Source organism: Dromiciops gliroides, chromosome 6 (assembly GCF_019393635.1).
Source record: "Dromiciops gliroides isolate mDroGli1 chromosome 6, mDroGli1.pri, whole genome shotgun sequence".
NCBI classification, from domain to species: Eukaryota; Metazoa; Chordata; class Mammalia; order Microbiotheria; family Microbiotheriidae; genus Dromiciops; species Dromiciops gliroides.
Window position 1 is genome coordinate 5,184,386 of NC_057866.1, and position 22,680 is coordinate 5,207,065.

The 22,680-nt window shown below is 40.5% G+C and overlaps 1 protein-coding gene across 10 annotated transcripts in view; it reads right to left on the minus strand.

The window, feature by feature from the left end:
* The window catches only part of PPFIA1 (PTPRF interacting protein alpha 1), a 103,831-nt gene that overhangs the window by 52,081 nt on the left and 29,070 nt on the right, over positions 1 to 22,680 (minus strand). For 9 of the 10 annotated variants that reach the window (XM_043970365.1, XM_043970363.1, XM_043970364.1 and 6 more), the window contains exon 3: positions 99 to 200. In XM_043970365.1, coding sequence (XP_043826300.1) covers positions 99 to 200 — 102 coding nt within the window. Of the gene's footprint in view, positions 1 to 98; positions 201 to 6,987; positions 7,048 to 22,680 lie in introns of those variants that run through there. The other variant, XM_043970372.1, reaches the window with a different exon arrangement.

Genomic DNA, 22,680 nt, shown 5'->3' on the forward strand with positions numbered 1-22,680 from the left:
CTCTGAACTCTCTTATGAAGGCCAACCACCACCCCATCCATCCCTCCGTCCATCTACCTGATGCACTCTATGAGCCCAAGCAGCCATGACTTACTAACCCGAGTATTGTTTCTCTCCGCTTTTAGCTCAGCAATTTCTTCTTCTCTTTCAAGAAGCTGTTCCCTGCAGATGTTGAGTTCCTTAGTCAGTGCTGCAAACTCCTGAAAAAGGGCAAATGGGAGGATGCTATGTAAGAAAGACTAGCAAACCAGGACTTGCTCAATTTCCCATCTTCAGCTTTCTAAACGACAGCCTGTGCTAAGAGCCCCGGGGTCAGAGGCACCTGCTCCAGCCAACGCCAGGCCATCACAAGGGAACCCAAGCCCACCTGTTCTCAGCCTAGAAAGGCTACAATATGCTTTTCAGGAATGCATATACTTCTCCAAGGTAGAGGGAGCTTCTCTTCTTAGAAAAGCCCACAGAGGCCTGTTTCAATTTTTAAACTAAAATAGGTAAGACAGTCCTAAAGCAATGTCCAAGGCAGTAGGAAAAATGAAGAGAAATCAGGAAGCATGAAAAGCCAACTCATCTGGGCAAGATGTGGCTCTAAAGCTTCACATGCATGATACCAAGAGGTCAAAGGGAGCCCGTCAGGGCTATTCACTCATACAGAGAAAGGCTGGAGGGCCTCAGGGGCCCATTTCAAACAAAAACCAGGGCTCAGCACATGGTGAATGTGGACAGTGGTGAAGCTGCTCTTAACACACCACTTTAGTCTCTTAGCAAAAGCCCAAGAATCCCACAATCACTAACCACAACCACAGAAGCCCAGCCCTAAGGGCACATAAGTGTACATACAAAAAAACACTCAAAGGGTAGCCAATGACAGCCACAAAGCAAAGGATTCTGCTGGAATTTTCCATATATAGCATTTTAGTGTTTTGAAAGAATTAAAGCATATTGAAAGTAAAAAATATTTTTTGATTAAAAGGTATGTTTTCTTAACATAAACAAATTGGTATTAAAAATGTGAAAAGGGGCAGCTAGATAACTCAGAGCTTAAAGCACTGGCCCTGGATTCAGGAGTACCTGAGTTCAAATCTGGCCTCAGACACTTGAGACTTACTAGCTGTGTGATCCTGGGCAAGTCACTTAACCCCAATTGCCTCACCAAAAAAAAAAAAAAAAAAAAAAAGTGAAAAGATGCTGAAACAGAGAAATCCAGGAGTCCCTCATGGGGGGGGGGGGAATCTGGGGGTGGTTCCTGTGCCCAAAGTTCCTTCCCAAGTCTGTTGTTTACAAATCCAAAGGATCAGGAAGGGAGCTAACCAGTAATAACAGCAGAAATGCTATGGATTTCAATGCAGAAATATGAAAGAAAGGGGAGGAAACACTATCACAATGGGTCTCATTAAACATGAAAACAAAATGAAGAGGCATTGAATGATACTGGTAATAGCAATGATAGTTTTTATAGCAGCAATTTAAAATTTTGCAAAGCACTTTATATGTGTACACTCACTTAATCCTGACACCCCCAATAGGGAGAGTGCTCGAATTATATCCATTTTACAGAACAGAAGGCAGAGCAAGAGAGGTCACACAGCTCCTAAGAATGGTGACTGGGACACTGAATGGCACTGACTGCCAGGAACAGGACCCGGGAGAGTGATGGGTAAAAAGCCTGGAGAGGTGGGTCTGGTCCAGACACATCACAAAGGCAGGAGCAGCCACTGGGGCTTTGTTTCTTTGATTGACTGGGGAAGGGGAGCTGACAACTAAAGTCCATTCTCCCTCCAGGCAATTCTGTAAAGTGAGGTTGGGGGGGCACTTCATAGCCCTGCAGCTAGAGGAACTTAGAGTTTAACTAGGGCCAGCTACTCATGGGAAAGATGAGACAGCTATAGCCAAGAGTATCAAAGTGACTAGAGCAGGATCAGGAGGCAGAGCTGGGATTCCTGGCCCAGTGTGGCCTGTGTGAGAAAATAATGGGGTTCTGGGGGGACCAGGAGAGCCCTGCCTGACCTTTCTTAAGGCCAGCCCAAAGTCAGGAGAATTTCAAAGGAAATGTAGATCAACCTTGCTGATTATGATTACCTAAAGGAAGTTAACTCACTTAAAACCACACCTACCCACTAGGTGGCACAGTGGATAAAGCACTGGCCCTGGATTCAAGAGAACCTGAATTCAAATTCGGCCTTAGACATTTGACATTTACTAGCTGTGTGACCCTGGGCAAGTCACTTAACCCTCACTGCCCTGCAAAAAACAAAAACAAAAACAAAAACAAAAAAGAAAAAGCCTTTCCCCTCAGAGGGTCTGTCCTCTGGATTCTGGACTCTGACCTCAGTACTACTGCTCATAGACCACCCTAAAGTCCAGTAAACCAATAGATTTGAATGATGCTAGCCAATTAGCTTGAAGCAGTGTATAAGAGCTGCCTCTCCTCTGGACCTGCAGGAAGCTTATGCTCACCCGTGTTCTCTTGGCCTTGGGACCTGGAAGGAGCAGCTGCAGCCCACTATCTCTCCTTTCTGAACTTTCCGAGCCATGTGCTCTCTCTTTACTAATATTTAATATGTGTTAATAGATGCTTAATGCCCAACACTGATGCTAAAGCCTCTAATTTATAAGTAGCAATATATTAGAAACCCCAGCTAAGTTCCCTAAAACTTGGGACAGAGATGGGCACCCCCATATAATTTCAAACAACACACCTGCAAAGATGGCCAGTCTTCTTGCTATCCCTGTGCAGTGAGTTTTCAACACTCCTCCTAGCAATAGAGGCTGTCCCAGAGAAAATAACTCATTCTATACTTTAACTATTTCTACCAGGCCCATGCCAGGCCCCTGCAGCAGGGACAAGTATGTGTATGGAGAAAGGAGGAAGTTCAGAAGGCGGCAGCAGCAAGTGTGGCTCAGACCCCAGGAACAGAGCTGTGGCTCATTTCCAACATTTAGCCCAGCCTTCCGAAATCCCCAGGGTAGGAATACCCGGCCAAAGAAGAGCCTACGATTCTGCCACTCAGAATCAACAGTGGCTTTCCATATATTTTTTTTTCTGGAACTGAGCCCAGCAGCAGTCATTCCTGCTCAGACCCAAACGAGTCCAGAAACTTTCGGAGCTCAGACCAGAAGAGCAGCAATCCAATTCTAAAAGCAATGAGGCTTGTAGGTCCCAAAGTTACCAGAGATCCTGAATAACACAACACTCAATATTCCAAGAAAGCAGCAACAGGAACAACCCAGACCTTTCCTTTAGAAGTGTTTCAGAGCCACCTTGATATCAAATCCAAAGTTGGCTGGAAGAATGAGCAAACAAAAAAAGAACTCCACTCATAAGAGATACTAGAGTTATAAGGAAGCTCAACATACAATCCCAGAAGAGAATGACTCCAAAACATCTAAAAGCCTTCAATAAAAACATAGCCTAGGCAAAAATTCAACTAGAATTCCTGGAAAAGATGGAGACCTAAAAAGAAAGTTTAAAAGTGTTTTTTATAAATGATATGAAAGCACTTAAAGAAAAAAAAAACTAAAGAAATGAGAACTTTGGAAAAAAAGAACTGAGAGGGGAATTAACAGCTCAGCAAAAGAGGTACAAAATCTTGTCCAAGCAACAAACTCCCTGAAAATCAGAATGGATCAAATAGAAGCCAGTTACTCCACAAGACAACAAAAAAATAGGAAAATAAAGTTTAAAGACTGAAAAAAATAGGAAAACAAAACAAAAACAAGATATCCCATAGCAAAAACAATTGGCCTAGAAAACATATCATGGAGATGGGGGGGGGGCAATTGAGGTTAAGTGACTTGCCCAGGGTCACACTCCAAGGCTAGTGTCAAATTTAAAAACCTATTCAGATCTCTTAGAAACAGAGGGTAAACAAGGGGCAGCTAGGTGGCGCAGTGGATAAAGCACCAGCCCTGGATTCAGAAGGACCTGAGTTCAAATCTGGCCTCAGACAATTGACATTTAGTAGCTATGTGACCCTTGGCAAGTCACTTAACCCTCATGCCCCCCCCCCCAAAAGTAATAGAACTAGAGGGTAAAGTAGAAATAGAAGTAGTCCACCAATTATCTCCTGAACAAACCCCAAAGTGAAAACTCCCAGGACCATGATAGCCAAAACTGAGAGATTTCAGGTTAAAAAAACAAAAACAAAAAACAAAAAAAAAAACTACTTCAAGCAACGAAAAATTAAGAATCTGTGTACCAAGAAACCATAAATCAGGATCACACAAGATTTATAAACCATCACATTAAAAGAGTGGGGAGCTTGGAACACAAGCTTGCAGAAGGCAAAGAATATATTGGGTTTACAGCCAAGAATAAACTACACAGAAATACTGAATATAATGCTATGGGGTAGGGGGGAAAAGGATCTTTAATGAAAGAATACTTCCAAGCATTTCTGATGAAAAGACCAGAACTGCACAGAATTTTTTAAATACAAAGATAGGACTGAAAAGAAAGATGAAAAGGTGAACAATGATAAAGAATAAAGATACACTGCTTATGTTCAATTATGGAGGGAGATGATACATGCATCCCTGCTGAACCCAACGATCACCAGGGGTTATAGAGGGAATATAATGTGACATGGCCTGGGACTAGTTCTACTATATTTTCATGATCTTAAAAACTAAAAGGGGAAAAAAAATACACAGAGGGGAGGGAGGGTAGTAAGTATAAGACATCCATTCAAGGAGGAGGAAGATGGAGAGAGTGGCTTGACACTTAAAACTCACTCTCAGGTGAAGTGGTCAAAGGAAGTTAGAATGCGCACAGCTAAGTAGAGAATTACATTTCACTCCATAGAGAAACAGGAGGAACTGGTGGGGAGGGAGGACAGAGAATTTTGAGGGAGAGATTAAGAAAGGAATTAGTACTAAATAAAACAAAATCTTAGGATGCATAAAAATACAGCTCTTTGAAGTGGTAAAGAATGGAAATATGAGGAGGTACCCATAAACTGGGGAATGGGTCAACAAGCTATGGTATATAAACATAATGGAATACTATTGTGCTAATCTCTTATAGCGCAAGGACCAATCACAATTCCAGAGGACTAAGGAAACATACTTCCCACCTGGTGATAAAGGTGAAGGATTCAGAGTTGTGTAATTTAAGATTCTAAATGTGGATTCTAATCTGTTCCCCCAGTTTTTGGGGAAAACTGACTAAAATCACTGATAAAATGAGTTTAGGTTTTTAAGAGTTTATTGGAAAATAGAAAGAAAAAGATTGAGAAACAGAATTCCAACAGCCTGGCATTCCTATCTTTTCTCAAATTTCCTGTGAAGTCCTCTGCCGCCACCGCTACCAAGTCAAGAACCCAAAAGCCCAAGAGCTCTCCGCGCAGGCTCCCTTTCCTCCTTCCTGTCTCCTCCCAGAAAATAGGAGGCTCCTCAAGTTGATTGGCTGGTAGCCTTAATATTCAGCACCCATGAGCAAACGTTCCAGACGCCAAGGAAAAGCCACAATGCCTCTGAGGCATTTTCCTCATGGTGGAGCTTTCCCACAGCAAGTCTCCAGTAGGTGGCATCATTCCAATCATTACAGAGTGCAGAATGAAACAAAAAATTTTCAACATGGTCAATGTAGGAATTAATTTTGATTGATTACATGTTTGCAATGGGTTTTTTGGGGGGGGGAGGGGGATTTTCTTTCTTTCTTTTTGGGGGGTGGGGGCAGGGCAATGGGGGTTAAGTGACTTGCCCAAGGTCATACAGCTAGTAAGTGTCTGAGGCCAGATTTGAACTCAGGTCCTCCTGAATCCAGGGCCCGTGCTTTATCCACTGTGCCACCTAGTTGCCCCGGGGTGTGTGTGTGTGTGTGTGTGTGTGTGTGTGTGTGTGTGTGTGTGTGAGAGAGAGAGAGAGAGAGAGAGAGAGAGAGAGAGAGAGAGAGAGAAAGAGAAAGAGAGAGAGAGATTTTGGCTGATTAAAGCAAATTTTTAAAAAGAAGCTAGCACTTATCAAATCCAAAGTTGATTTCAACAGATACTGATTTAACACAGACCAAAGCAGGCTATTTTTCACATTCTTTCATTTTTTTTCCTTTTATCCAAGTTTCCTTATACAAAATGACTCATATGGTAATGTTTTACATAATTGCACATGTATAACCTATATCTGTTTACCACCTCCAGGAGAGGGGAGGTGAGGAAGGGAAGAAGGGATAGAATTTGTAACTCAAAACTTTAAATAAAAAATGCTTATTATTATTATTATTTTTTTAAAAAACAGATTTCATTGCAGAAGAAGGGAAATGTAGACATATAGAAGGAGGACGGTTGTGGAGAAGGAGACATGATGTTGGATATTAAGAAGCACCAGGACTAAGTGGTTCTAGTTCCTAAAAATGTCATGTCCCATTTTTCCTGACAAGGATTTAATGCTGGCTTTACTCTTATGCTTATCAGACATGATTAGTATTCTATTTTGATTCTTAGATGAAACAAAGGGAGAGGATAAAAAGATTTTCACAAAAGTATTTTGGCAAAAGTTTGAATAAGAAAAAAAAAACATTAGGACACTTAAAAAAAAAAAGCCTTCCTGAGGTAGCATTAATTGGCCAATAAAAAAGGAAAAGGCAAATGAAGTGAAACTGTACATAAAACCAAGTAGAGAAAAAGGATCACTTCAGGACAGACACTTCCCTGTGAAAGCCCAGGACAGCTTAGCACTGGGGTGAGGGGGCTGAGATATGCAACCAGATGTTTATGGTATAGGACACTTACAAATCCAATGTTTGTAACTCAGCTATGACTACTATTCTTAAAGAACTAAAGCAAATGATTTGAAAATCAATGACTAACATGCCATATATCCCACAAATTCTTGATATAGTTATACCAAAAATCAAGAAAAAAAGATTCTGGAGTAATGAGAGGGTCTGCCACTAACTATACTGTAAGCCTGGTCAGATCACATGTCTCTGGGCCTCAATTCCACAATTCTGTGATTCTAAATGAAACCCAAATAAGTATTAAATGTACTTACTAAAACGCTAAGACTATTTCACATAGATTCACAAGAGTCCTTTGAGTGGAATGAAGTAGACTGTTCTGGCAATAAAAGAAAATAAAAAGTACATAAACAAGAAGTCAGTTGAAAGGGGGAGTTTGATTATGTGCTAGAAAACAGCTGAATATATCGTCAGCTTTTTAATTGGAGAGTTACCAGTACTGATGCCAGGGAGTGGGGGTCCACTGAAATTTTTAAAAACATGCATGGGAGAGAAAAAAGTTCAGAAGGAAGCACAGTCAAGTAGGTTTTTTTTTTAAATAATGTATGGAATTTATTAGATACTTAAAAAAAAACAAGAGGTATGAAATGGTGATTCAGTTTCATATACAATCCTTGTTTTGCATTCTGCTCTTTTCTTGGTGCTGAAATTCAAAATTCAAAACAAATGAAACAAAAACAAAGTCGATATTCTCCCCTCACACCCTACCCCAAGCAGATTTCTACTCAGATAATTGTGTCCAAGTCTTTTCCTTCTACAAGTCTGTTAAAGGACATCTACTGGGGGTGACCAACAGAGTGATCAGGCTGCCTTGTCAACCCTCAGCAAATGACCAAAATGTTTTTCCCCCATACATTTCTCTGATACTAGAGAGCAGAACATATTTTCCATCCGTAAGGATCATAAAATGTTGCATATAACATCAGATTTTGATAGGTTCTGCTAAACGTTTTTTCTTCTTCCTGAGTTTTTTTTTAACCCTTTCTTATAAGGGATGACTCTCTTAGCAGAAGAATGGTAGAGTGGGGCAGAAACGGAAGTGATATAAAAACAAGATTTTCATAAAAAATCTTTTTAAAGGGTCTATTTCTAGGAGAAGTTGGTTATCATTAAAAAAGCTTTGCAAATTTTCTGAAATCAATTCAGCTCACTTCATCCTCCTGTATAATTCTGGGCTTGCTCTTTTATAACTAAAGTTATACTACAATTGGCCACTTTACATTTAAGTAACTGCTGCCCCTCCATTCCTCCTTTAGTACTACTCCACAAAGTCAAGCAATTCATGAAAAGATTTACCAAGATACTCTGAGGAATGACTTGTGTGGGACAATGAAGATGCATTACATTCTTTGTAGGATCGCAGAACCTGATAAAATGTTCTCGTTTCCAGTTTAGGATTTCACTGAAAAATGGGATTATGACCTAGCATGGAGAAGGCAGATGATGCAAGCACCCAGAGAGGCTAAGACAAGGCTTCCCAAGATCCTAGATTTCATCCATGTGGGTCCTCCTTCTACCAGGCAAGGGGCAGTCCCTCCACCCCCGAACAGATGAAATTCAGGAGTCACTGTGACCAAAAGAAAAAAATCATCAGGTAGCCAACCTTGAGTTTGGCTCAGGATTATTCTGACACCTGAACAGCACAGGACTGCCCCCATGGCAAGAGGATACTATCTGAGGTGACATCCACCAATGGTTATTTGTACAGATTTCTCATACAAAAAGATGCTACGTTATAAAAATAGCATTATGCGATTCAATTTTAAATCTGGCATCTTTGATATTTCAGTTAGCAAAGAGAAGTAACAACCTTCTTCAAGCCTGGGAAGGTTTCAAATACAAGCTGATTTTCAGTATCATGAATAAATAAGCCAAGCATTTCAAACCCTGAATGTTATTTTTTTCGAGGGCTAAAGGATCTTCATAGATTACTTTGATAATGAGCATCATTTCAGAAATAGCTTCCTTGGGGGAAGGAAAGGAAGCCAGATAGGCAGTTATGTATTAATGGTTCCTTCTTTCCAACGTTCCAATAGCTTCCCCATGCTTCTGCCAGTCTTTCCATCTGATTCATATTTCACAGATCTTGGATGAATGCATTAGAGTAAAAGCAGAAAAAATGCCCATCAAGGCAAACATAACAAAGGCACTGAATGTGCTTCAATGATTCTATAGGAAAAACAAACTGGAACAGTGAACATAAGAAAGCCCTGGGTTCAAGTCCTGCTTCTGAAATACAGTGGAAGTATGGCCCTAGTCAGTTTACTTCGTCTCAGTGTCCCAGGAAACTCTCTGAGACCATCAATTACACGTCAGTTTTGGCGGAAGAAGGTTTCACAATGGGAGATCCCAAGCCTGACAAAAATCATAAGCCTGGATCCACCCTTCCGCCCCAAAATAAATGTATTATACAACATCAGCACTAAAAAAAATCATTCCATCCCATTCCTAACTACTATAAACAAAGATCTGGTCTTAAAATATAGGTACATACAAAAAACAAAACAACAACAAAAAACCCCCACAACTTGTCACATTGCCAACGGTGTGGCTAAGGCAAAGCAGAAGTGTAAGTGCTTTGGTCAGTGTTTGAGTTACCTCATATCTGTATATATGTAGTTTTCTAAATGTCTGCTGCTCTTAAATGTTTATCAAGCTTATGGATGACTCGTAACAAAAAATGAACAGTCAAAAGAATGTCTTGGGATAATATGAATTTAGCTCTGGGAAAATAAATTCTGAATTTAAAATTTATTAATAAATATTACTTACAAACAGCCTCCATCCAATAAATGAAAAGTAAGACAGAAGAAACAGGGAAGTTTGGAGAACCATTCAACTGGCCATTCCAAAGCTCTGTCTATGTGGGATGTGGCTCAATGACTACAGCCACAGAGACCTCGAGAACATGCATTTGTCCATCTGTGAATAAAGTTCCCAACATTCTCAGTCTCATTTTAGCACAACTGTTGATGTTTTACCATAGCCAGACTTAAAATCTGTAATTTACGCCAGCAACATGCATGATGTAACAAAATAAAGTTGCCTTTGTCAAATTTATCAGAAGCAATTCAAGATTCAAAATATATCATCAAACAGAATGGTTAAAATAATAATAATAAAACACTACCAGAAGCAATGGAATTGGGGGGGGGGGGTGCCCCAGGGCAATGAGGGTTAAGTGACTTGCCCAGGGTCACACAGCTAGTAAGTGTCAAGTGTCTGAGGCCGGATTTGAACTCAGGTCCTCCTGAATCCAGGGCCGGTGCTTTATCCACTATGCCACCTAGCTGCCCCCCTGAAGCAATGAATTCTTATTTCAAAATGTAATTCAGTTGTAAAGCTCATTACTCCTACAGCCTTTATTGAAAAAGTCAAGTATGGTGTGACTCATTCAAGTTTTTATTTCAGGAAAGGACTCTTCATACAGACTTGACAATTTCTAAGTTCCTAAAATCTTGGCAGAAACATTTAACCAGGTGTTCCTCACTAAAAACGACGGCTGTGGCATTTTTCATCAAGCCATGTGAGACAGATACATAAACATGCTTCCAAACTTGTGTTCGATCTTTTCCAATTTCAGGTCATTCAACACGGCCCTGGGAGCCAGATGCCCAAGTACCCTGGGTCTAAGAGAAAATGGTGATCATGAAGTCTTTGAAACAAAACTATTTTCTCTCTCACTGCTCTTGCCTCATCACTAAAATGCCTCCATTTATCTTCTATGTTCCTGGCTTCCAGCTTCCAAAGAAGGCCTTCTCATCCTGGCAGTGTCTGGAATTTCCTTCCCCCCGAACATCTAAGTGTTCCTGAGACATGTTTCAAGTGCAATATCGCACTACCCTGGTGGCCTTTTCAACTGCGCCTTCTCTCTGTAAGGCCTGCACTTTCTCCCATTACTGAGTTTGTCCAGGAGCCTTCATTTGGTACAGGGGCCCAGTGCAGCCTTCAGAGGCCAAACCCCTATGGACAACAGATGGATGACCTGGCCTGAATTCATTCCTCAACGATTAATATACTTCCATCCCAACAGACTCTCCCCAGCCCAGGCTGCATTTTAAAAATTCTGTTTTCACCCCCCCCCCCCCAACTTGCCACTCCTCCCTTGGTCGGATTCCCCTCCACCTAGTCCCATGTCGAACATCCCACTTCAAAGCTACGTACGGCTCCCAGCGTGCTCTCTCTAGAATGCCTATTCCACAGATAATAAACTAGTTTTCATCTTAATCTTTTTCCTTTTTCAGTCCCGCTATCTTCTTGTAGTAACTGGAGCCTGGTTCCCTCCTGATGACACAGCTTCCCTGGCTGCCCTTCCCAGAACTGGCTGCATTTCATGTTTTCCTCCTAATTGTTGGGGTGTGGAACTGGAATTCTTCTTGCTCCCCACAACCACTTCCAGGCTTCCCCTCTATCATTATCACTCAGGAACTCCTACTCCTTAGAGATTCCTTCAATCCCTATTTCTCATCCCATCAAGATGCCAGTGGCTGCTGTCTAGACGTCCAGGACACTTAGTGCCCAGCTCATGGTCTTTCTCTTCTCCCTGTTGCCTACTTCTCCTGAAAGAACAGCATAAGCTCCCAGTCCCTCAACTTGCTCATAAGTTGCCTGGGATCTACTCTTCCACTGCATCTCAACCACACCCAGAGATGGTCCCATCCATGACCATGCCATCCCCCACAAGCTCACTGTGAAAGCACAGGTCTGCTTTACTGCTAACAGTGGAGCGATGTGGCAACAAGACATGGAATGCAATTAATGGACAAAGAGCCAAGAAAAGGGGAGAGGCACCCTTGCTGCTATGAGTAGGCTACAACATAAAAGCAATGAGGAACTCAGACATTAGTTTGGTTTTGGGGGTTTTTTTGGTGAGGCTAATGGGGTTAAGTGACTTGCCTAGGGTCACACAGCTAATACACGTCAAGTGTTTGAGGCCGGATTTGAACTCAAGTCTTCCTGACTCCAGGGCCAGTGCTCTATCCACTGCGCCACCTAACTGCCCCGCAATGAGGAACTCTGAAGGAGTAAAAGACATCACCAAGAAACTGTATGATGAAAAACAAACAAACAAAAAGAAACTATATGATGCAAAAAGGGGCTGAGCAGCCAGAGGGTTCTACTGGTCCCCATGACATGTAATCCAACACGAAGGAAGGCCTCCAGGACATCAGGCAACTCTACTTGGGCAGGCCTTTGGAAAGGAGGACATGGGGGACATGGGGTCTGGATGGGACCCCTAAACTGATGAGATCCTAACAAAAAAAAACAGTTAGAGAGAATCCATTAGATAGCTGGTGATGCAGAACTCAATTAGAGCCAAGAACTGGAATGAAAGTTCTCTGCATAGTTTCAAAGTGAGAAGGGTATACCTACCCATTCCAATTCCAATTGCTAGCAAGTCTCTCTCCAACTGAGAGATGCTACAGGAAGCTGGAATCCATACTGGTCAAGGAGAAAAGCTATCTACAAACTCAACTTCTACAGCCTAAAGGGATTTCTTAAAGGATGTTCTTTACAGCCCACTGGAAATGGGGATGGGATTATACAGACATGCAAGCCTGTAGCTACTGGGCAGGCAGAGGGAGGAGGGAGGAGGAGCCAGCTCCTCAGGCTGTGTGATCCAAAGGTGTGGGTGCTCCAGAGGTGTCTTCCCATCTTTCTCCTTGGGCACAAGTCCCATCTCTGACAGATACTAGGGATGTTATTTTCTTTACAGGGGATCCAAGGGTTGATAGAAGAACAAGATACTGTTTCCTTTACTTTAAGATCTATACTTTGGGGGCGGAGCCAAGATGGCAGAGAGGAAGCAGCAAGCTGCCTGAGCTCTCCTTCTGTTCCCTCAAAAAGAACATTAAATCAAGCCTCTGGACGGATTCTGAACCTACAGAACCTGCAAAGAGACAGAGAGACACAGTCTTCCAACCAGAGATAATTTAGAAGACTTCAGGAAAAGGTTGGTCTGACTCGGGCAAAAGGGAGGCCCAGTGCAGGGCAGCAGCCCAGCGCCGAGGGGGTCGGGGAAAGTCAGCAGGAGCTGCGGGCCACAGCCAAACAACTGAGGCCCCTGGAACCTGGCTCAAAAATCTGGTGGCCAAGAAGGACAGTGGAAAAATCTAACTGCACCGGCTGGGAGGGCGGGCTGTAGGGCCACGAACGGGACAGGGGGGATCGGGCGCCTGGCCGAGTGCACCCAGACAGGAAGTGCAGGGGGGGTGAACTGCACACACTATAAAGGCCTCAGAGTAAAAAGCCAGTCACACAGCACCTATACCCCTGCACAAGAAGCCCAAAACAGGGACCCTGGTGCCCCCAGAGCAGACCTCAACTTAAAAAATAAATAAATAAGCTGCAATAATGAGTAAGAAGCAAAAAAGAGCCCTCTCCATTGAGAGCTTCTGTATCAATAGGGAAGAAGCCAACACAAACTCAGATGAGGACAATAGCCTCAAATTGCCTACATGTGAAGCCTCACGAGGGAAGGTGAATTGGTCTCAAGATCAAAAAGCCTTCCTGGAAGAGCTCAAAAAAAATTTTAAAAATCAAGTGAGAGAGGTAGAAGAAAAAATGGGGAGAGAAATGAAAGCAAAGCAAGAAAACTATGAAAAAAGAATCAGCAGCTTGGAAAAGGAAGCACATAATTTCACTGAAGAAAACTGTAACGATTGGAATAACGCCACCTGCTGGATACTAACTGTAGAAGAGTTCTGCCCATGAAGCGAAGGTCTTTGAGGGCAAGACCAGGAGTCTTTTCTTCAGGAGTCAGGAAGTGACGCGGACTAGTGGGAGGAGGAAGGAAGAGACTGGCGCTCAGTCTCGCGCTTTTTCCTTTGGACTCTGGTGGAGAGTGGAGCTAGAAATGTGCTCTCCCTTTAATAGATAGGAATCTAGGCCTTTTTCTCTCTCTTTACCAAATTCTTATTCTCCTTAATAAATGCTTAAAAGTCTAACTCTTGCTAAAGCTTATAATTTATTGGCGACCACTCATTAGATATTTTAGACAGTTTAGCTAGAATTTTAGCCCTTAACAGATGGTGACCACGAAGGGATAAGCTAAACCTCAGTCTTCTGATCTTCTGGTTGGGTAAGGCATTTTCTCTACCCTCTCCCTTTAACTGCTAAGTACTGGCGTACTGGCTGTGTTTTCCCTTTAAATTTTTTCAAATGGACCTTTTAAACTCCCTAATTACCCTATTTTTGATTTTGATTTTAGTCTGTTTAACCAGACAAATGGGAGATAAGATCATGTTAATGCTTTGTTTTTCTGGATTTTCTATTTTTCTTTTTATTTTTGTTAGAAGAGCCAGCAACTTACTCACACAAGGAAATATCTCTCCCTCTCCCAACCATGCTTTTTCAGAGAAACCTGAAGAGATTCCTGCAGCTTTTCCCAGTTCTAACACTAATTGTTGCTTTAATTTTGCATGCCTGGAGGCAATGACCCACCCTCTAGAAGCTTTTAATCCCCTAGCACCTGGAGGCAAAGTGGGGGAAGAGGAATCCAGGCCTGAGTTCAAAATCAAGTCTGATTCAAATTGCTCTGGTCCCTCCCCTCCTCTCCAGACCCCACCCTCTACTCCTCCTATGGCCAAGCCCATTGCTTCCCCTGCCTGGGAAGTCCAGAGATCTGATGCACATGCTCAACTTTTTCTACCTGCATTTGCAGCTTCAGGCTCAGCCCTTCCCCAGCCTGGCTGTGCTTCTGAGACAACCTTAGAAAACCCTTTAAATTCCAGATATACTCGTTTTGTTCATAATTTTGCTAACCTGCTTTTGTCTTTAATTAGTAATCTTATAAAGCATTTGTATGGTGAAAAGACTGACAGACAATATAGAGGTGTTAAAGAAGAAAAACTTAAGCTGAATGAGAATGACAATCATCACCATAGTTCAAGACTCCGCTTCTTTTGCCATGGAAGGGTATATATTTTACAGAAATGTAGAAGTAAGCAGCAAGGTATTGATATGAGTATTGGGGATTTTAGATATCGGAATCAAAAGTGTTCTGAATTCACTCAGAGTAATAGTATCAGTTCAGAGGTTACATAGGATTTCTGTGCTATTATATATACATTTTGAAATTAATGGTATGGGTTTATTTTCATAGAGAGTTTCATGCTTTTGAGATTGTGTTTTATACTTAAGCTTTTACAATAGTCATGTGATCAAGTTTATATTTTATAATATTCTTATTAAGTTCACATTCATTTAGATTTCCTTAGTTTGAATTTCACTGTTTTTTTATTGTTCCATGTGTATTTTCTTCTATTCATTTATCTAATTAAAAAAAAATTGAGAGATGGTTTTGATTTCATAATACAATGTTAATTCTAGGAGTATTGTGCTCCCATATTCTGAGTTGTTTGTTTTTGTTATTTTTTCTCAACTGATTATTTGATCAAACTCTTTAAAGCATTTCCCTAGCAAATTGTTTGCCATGGCAAGTGTAAATTGATTCTAGAAGTATTATTTTTGATAAGCATATTCCAAAAAAAAAAAAAAAAGAGGGGAACATTTGTAAAAGTTGTCTTTGAGATTGTGTTGTGCTTTAACTTGTATTTAAATATGTTCAGATTTTTCACAAAAGTAATTGTATACTAAGTAAAAAAAAGGGTATTATTTGAAATTGTTGCATAATTATATATTATATTTTGAGTCAAGATGTATTCACATTTTTTGCAATCATTTATTATCCTCAATTTTAAATCCATATGAGACTTGGATTATGGGAACTTATCATTCAAGACATTAATTGCCTTTATTCTGAGTTATCAGATGCCAGTTGGCCAAGGTGCCATCCAATCACAAGAGGAATACATGCAAGAGCAGACACTGAACTGTCACATGAGGGGAGACATGCATGAAGTCAAGGTATGGCTGAGAGAACGGCTTTTGACAAATGTTGAGGTTGGATTCTCTTGGTTTAATATTTTATTTTATTTTTCCCCACAATATTGTACAGATGGCTGGAAGTATTGATCCCACCCATCTCACTTCTACACCTGGCTTCTATGCTCCCTCCTATATGCCTGATGCCATGGACATCTCAATCCCATGCATCTGATTAAGTCTGACTCAGTTTCCTCCAATATGTTCGGTGGCATGGACATATATTCCATCCACCTATTTTAAGCCTGGCATACTGCATGGACAGTACATATTGCTCAAGTGTGGGAATGCTCATATCCCATCATTTCTCTGTTCTTTTATGGTAACCCCCATAATTATCTCAGGTGCCATGATAAATAACAGTGTTGAATTTGGCCTTGACACCTGTTACCAATTATATTAGATTTTCTAATTTCTCATAATGGCATGAGGATAATTAGGCAGATGATGCAAAAAGTGATGAAACAAAGATAAAAATTATTTTTAAAAATTAATATCGCAGCAATTGTCTTTTCAATTACTCTCCATAAAGGGGGACTATAATAATAATATAATTTTAAAGAATGGTTCAATTTTTGTTTTATTATATGTTTCATGTGTAACAACTAAGATTCTGAATTCCCTTAGACATGTTTTTGAGAACTTTCATTGTTTGATTTGATTATTGACAAAGCTATTTTAAAGTTGTGTTAAGCTCAATTTTGTAGGAAATTTTTCTGGCTGATTACCAGCATCCACACATCAACCCCTGAAAAGACTTCCATTCCACGACTACACCTAGAGGACATCTAAGAAAAGACTTTCAGAGACTTTAAATGAACAGTTTTGATTTGTTGTTTTTGTTGTTTTTTTTCTCTTTCTGTTATAATATACACCATCTGTAACATGTACTCTCTGCAGAGGCCCTCCCTTTGCAAGACTAATGTCAAAGCGTCGGTTCATGAGGACAAAAAAAAAATCGCCCCTCTGGACAAAACTTTCCTCTCTTCCTTTTCTATATTGTTGTTCACATATTATTAGCTAGCAATAGTTATTATATTCTTTTTACTGTTCCGTCAAGGAAACATTTTGTTTCTTGAGGAACAACAGGGGGGACTGTAACGATTGGAATAACGCCACCTGCTGGATACTAACTGTAGAAGAGTTCTGCCCATGAAGCGAAGGTCTTTGAGGGCAAGACCAGGAGTCTTTTCTTCAGGAGTCAGGAAGTGACGCGGACTAGTGGGAGGAGGAAGGAAGAGACTGGCGCTCAGTCTCGCGCTTTTTCCTTTGGACTCTGGTGGAGAGTGGAGCTAGAAATGTGCTCTCCCTTTAATAGATAGGAATCTAGGCCTTTTTCTCTCTCTTTACCAAATTCTTATTCTCCTTAATAAATGCTTAAAAGTCTAACTCTTGCTAAAGCTTATAATTTATTGGCGACCACTCATTAGATATTTTAGACAGTTTAGCTAGAATTTTAGCCCTTAACAAAACAATGCCTTAAAAAATTCATTTGGCCAAATGGAAAAAAAGGTGCATAATCTCACTGAAGAAAACAATGCCTTAAAAATTAAAACGGGACAGTTGGAGATAAGCAATCCATGAGACACCAGGAATCAGTCAAGCAGAATCAAAAGAATGAAAAAATAGAAGAAAATGTGAAATACCTCATTGGAAAGACAACTGATCTGGAAAACAGATCGAGGAGAGACAATTTGAGAATCACTGGACTGCCTGAAAGCCATGACCAGAAAAAGAATCTAGACACCATAGTCCAGGAAATTATTAAGGAGAAGTGCCCTGCTATCACAGAATCAGAGGATGAAATCGTCATTGAAAGAAGATCTATACTTTAGAATCAATGAAAGCTGAGTATCCCATAGAACGCCTCTTAATTTCTGCCAGGAGGGCCAAGAAGGGAATAGGACAATGAAGTCTATGGCCTCCTTTGGGTCCATACAGACACCTATCTATAAAGTTATTATTTGGGGGAAAAAAGGAAAGACTGAGGAACGATTCAGACTTAGATGATATGCAAGCCAAGTGATCAGGGTATAAATCTTTCTGGGAATTTCTCCTTCTAACAGAATGGCTATGGGCTGGGGATTTTTTAAGTGAAGGGAGAGACTGGGCCTACAGCGATTATAAAGGTGCTCATGATTGTTCTTTCAGATTCTAAATGTGAATTGGTCATTCAAATTATATAAATCAAACGTTAGCAAATTATGGCCAAATCCATCTGCTGCCTGTTTTTGTACTACTTGAGCTAAATGGTGTTTTTACATTTTTAAGTATAATATAAAACTATGTTAAAATGTAAAAAACCAGGAGGGGAGCCAAGATGGCTGAGGAAAGGCAGTGACTCACCTGAACTTCCCCCAAGACCCTTCCAAATAATGACATGAGACAATTCCTGGAGCAGCAGAACCCACAAAAGGACAGGGTGAAATAATTTTCCATCAAAGACAACTGAGGTCAGCAGCACATGGGAGTGAGAGTGGAGCGCAGTTCAGCACAGGCCAGCCTAGCCCCAGCCCCAGCAAACCAGCAGCAAGCCTTGGGAGCCACTGAATCAGTAGCAGCAGCAACAGCAACTGCTTCTTGAACTTAGCCTACAGAGGGTAAGAGGGTTGAACAATTGGCCAGAAGGAGATTACAGGAGTCTCTGCTAACACTGTGGCAGGACTCTGCTGTTTTGCCTATACTCAGATCCAGGTCTGTCTTGGGTGGTGGTCCCAGGCCCAGGAGTACCACTAGCACACTGGAGCTTTGCAGCCAGAGTGGAGTAGGCAGAATTCCAGGGCAGAAAAGCAGGCTTGGGGTTGCTTGCAGACCACAGCACAGGCCAGGAAAATAGTAAACATTCCTCTCCTTAAATCATACCACCCTGGAAGAACTGAAAACTTACAAATCCCTAGAAGTATCTCTGAAAACAGCTGTACAAACCCCCTGAAGTTTGGGACAGTTGCACACTCCACCCTGGAAGCAGTGCTCCACTTTAAAGAGTCAAAAGTCAATAAACAGGCTGGGAAAAATGAGCAAACCAAAAAAAAATTCTGACCATAGAATTGGTCAGACAAGGAAGATCAAAATACCCTCTCAGAAGAAGATAAAGTCAAAGCTCCTACATCCAAAGCTTCCAAGAAAAAAGTGAATTGGTCTCAGGCCATAGGACTCAAAAAAGACTTGGAAAATAAAGTAAGAGAGGTGGAGGAAAAATGGGAAGACAAATGAGTGAGGCAAGAAAATCATGGGGAAAAAAAGTCAATAGCTTGGGAAAGGAGACACAAAAAAATACTGAAAATAACACCTTAAAAAACAGACTAGGCCAAATGGTAAAAAGAGGTACAAAAATCCAATGGGGAAAAGAATGCCTTGAAAAGCCAAATTGGCCAAATGGAAAAGGAGGTACAAAAGTTCACTGAAGAAAATAACTCCTTAAAAATTAGGATTGAGCAAATGGAAGCTAATGACTATGAGAAATCAAGAAACGAAATAAAACCAAAAGAATGAAAAAAAAAAGAAAGCAATGTGAAATATCTCATTGGAAAAACAACTAACCTGGAAAATAGATCCAGGAGAGAGAATTTAAAAATTATTGGACTACCTAAAAACCATGATTAAAAAAAGAGCCTACCTGAACATAACTACCAAACACTCTTCACATAAATCAAATCAGATCTAAATAATTGGAAAGATATCAATTGCTTGTGGATAGGCAGAGCTAATAGAGTAAAAATGACAATACTACCTAAATTAATTTACTTATTCAGTGCCATACCAATCAGACTACCTAAAAATTATTTTATAGAGCTAGAAAAAATAATAACAAAATTCATCTGGAAAAACAAAAAATCAAGAATATCCAGGGAAATAATGGAAAAAAAAAATTCACAGGAAGGTGGGTTAGCGCTACCAAACCTGGAGCTTTACTATAAAGTGGCAGTCATCAAAACTATCTGGTACTGGGGCAGCTAGGTGGCGCAGTGGATAGAGCACTGGCCCTAGAGTCAGGAGGACCTGAGTTCAAATGTGACCTCAGACACTTAACACTTACTAGCTGTGTGACCCTGGGCAAGTCACTTAACCCCAATTGCCTCACCGAAAAACCCCCAAAAAACCAACAATCTGGTACTGGCTAAGAAATAGAGCAGAGGATCAATGGAATAGGCTAGGCACAGGAAACACAGTAGTAAATGGCACTAGTAATGTAGTGTTTCATAAACCCAAAGACTCCAGCTTCTGGGATAGGAACTCAGTATTTGAGAAAAACTGCTGGGAAAACTGGAAGACAGTATGGCAGAAATTAGGCATAGACCAACATCTTATACCTTATACTAAAATAAGGTCAAAATGGATACATGATTTAGATATAAGAGGTGATACCATAGGTAAATTAGGAGAGAAAGGAATAGTCTACCTATCAGACCTTTGGAAAGGAAAACAGTTTATGACCAAACAAGAGATAGAGTATATTATAAAATGCAAAATGGATTATTTTGATTACATTAAATTAAAAAAAATTTGTACAAACAGAAGCAATGCATCCAAAATTAGAAGGGAGGCAGAAAGCTGGGAAACAATTTTTATGGCCAGTATTTCTGATAAAGGCCTCATTTCTAAAATATATAGGGAACTAAATCAAATTTATAAGAATCCAAGTCATTCCCCAATTGAGAAATGGTCAAAGGATATGGACAGGCAGTTTTCTGATGAAGAAACCAAAGCTATCTGTTCCCATATGAAAAAATGCTCTAAATCTCTAATGATTAGAGAGATGCAAATTAAAACAACTCTGAGGTACCACCTGACACCTATCAGATTGGCTAAAATGACAAAAAAGGAAAATAATAAATGTTGGAGAAGCTGTGGGAAAATTGGAACACATGCATTGCTGGTGGAGCTGTGAACTGATCCAACCATTCTGGAGAGCAATTTGGAATTATGCCCAAAGGGCGAAAAAGCTGTGCATACCCTTTGACCCAGCAATACCACTTTTGGGTCTTTTTCCCAAAGAGATTATGGAAAGGGGAGAGAGACCCACATGTACAAAAATATTTATGGCTGCTCTTTATGTGGTGGCAAGGAATTGGAAGTTGAGGGGATGCCCATCAACTGGGGAATGGCTGAACAAGTTGTGGCATATGAATGTAATGGAATACTATTGTGCTGTAAGAAATGATGAGCAGGAGGAGTTCTGAGAAACCTGGAGGGTCTTGCGTGAGCTGATGCATCAACATTGTGTGTTGATCTACTGTGATGGACTATATTCTTCTCACCAGTGCAATGGCACAGAAGAGTTCCAGGGAACTCATGATAGAAGAGGATCTCCAAATCCAGGAAAAAAAAAAAAAAAAGAACTGTGGAGTATAGATGCTGAATGAACCATACTATTTCTTTTGTTTTTGGAGCTGTTGTTTTTCTATTTTGAGGTTTTTCGTCATAGCTCTGATTTTTCTCTTATCACATGACTAATGCAGAAATATGTTTAATGTTATTATGTATACACACACACACACACACACACATATATATAACCTATATCAGATTACCTGCTGTCTAGGGGAGGGTTGAGGGAGGGGAGGGAGGGAGAAAAAAGTCTGAAATTGGAAAGCTTGTATAAACAAAAGTTGAGAACTATCTTTACCTGTAACAGGAAAAAAATTAAATACTTAAAAAAAAAAAGAGCCTACCAAAGGACTCATGACGGAAAATGCCATCTCCACATCCAGAAAAAAGAACTATGGAATCAGGGTACAGATTGAACCATACTGTTTCTACTTTTCTGGATTGTTTTTCTTTTTTGAGGTTTTTCCCTTTTGCTCTGATTCTTCTTTCACAACATGACTAATGCAGAAATATATTTATATACAACCTTTATCAGACTGCTTGCAGTCTTGGGGAGGGGGGAAATGAAGGGAGGGACAGAAAAAATTTGGAACTCAAAAATCTTATAAAAACAAATGTTGAAAACTACCTCTACATGTAACTGAAAAATAATAAAATACTTTTATGATTATTAAAAAAAAAAAGCCTAGACGTCATCTTCCAAGAAATTGTCAGGGAAAAGTGCCCTGATATTCTAGAACCAGAAAGTGGGTAAAACAGAAATTGAAAGAATCCACCACTCACCTCCTGAGAGAGATCCCAAAATGAAAACTCCCAGGAATATTATAGGCCAAATTCTGGAGCTCCCAGGTCAAGGAGAAAATATTGGAAGCAACCAGAAAGAAACAATTAAAGTACTGTGGAGACACAGTCAATATAACACAAGATTGGCAGTTGTTACATTAAAGGATCAGAGGGCTTGGAATATGATATTCCAGAAAGCAAAGGAACTGGGAGTACAACCAAGAATCACCTATCCAGTAAAACTGATTATAATCCTTCAGGGGAAAAATAAAGCATTCAAGGAAAGAGAGGACTTTTAGGCATTTTTGATGAAAAGACCTGAGCTGAATAGAAAATTTGACTTTCAAGTACAAGAAGCATAAAAAGTTAAACAGCAAAAATAAATCATAAGGGATTTTAAAAGGTTAAACTGTTTACATTTGTACATAGGAAGATGATACTTGAACCTCATAAGAACTTTCTCATCATTAGGACAGTTAGATGGATTTTATTTAGACAGAGGGCACAGGTATGAGTTGAATATGAAGGGATATCTGGAAAAAAAAATAAGAAGTGAAGAGGGAAATGCACTTGGAGAAAAGGAAAGAGAGAGGTAGAATGGGATAAATTATCTCACATAAAAGAAGCAAGAAAAAGTTTATACAGTGGAAGGGAAGATGGAAGGTACGGGGAGTGAGTGAACCATACTCTCATCAGAATTGGCTCAAAGAGGAAATAAAATACACACTCAATTGGGTATAGAAATCTATCTTACCCTGCAGGAAAGTAGGAGAGGAAGGGGATTGGGGCGGGGGGGGGGGGGGATAGAAGGGAGGGCAGACTTGGGGAGGGGGACAGTCAGAAGCAAAAGCAAACCACTTCTGAGGAGGGACAGAGTGAAAGGAGATAGAGAATTGAGTAAATGGTATGGGGAACAGTATAGGATGGAGGGAAATCAGTTAGCAATAGTA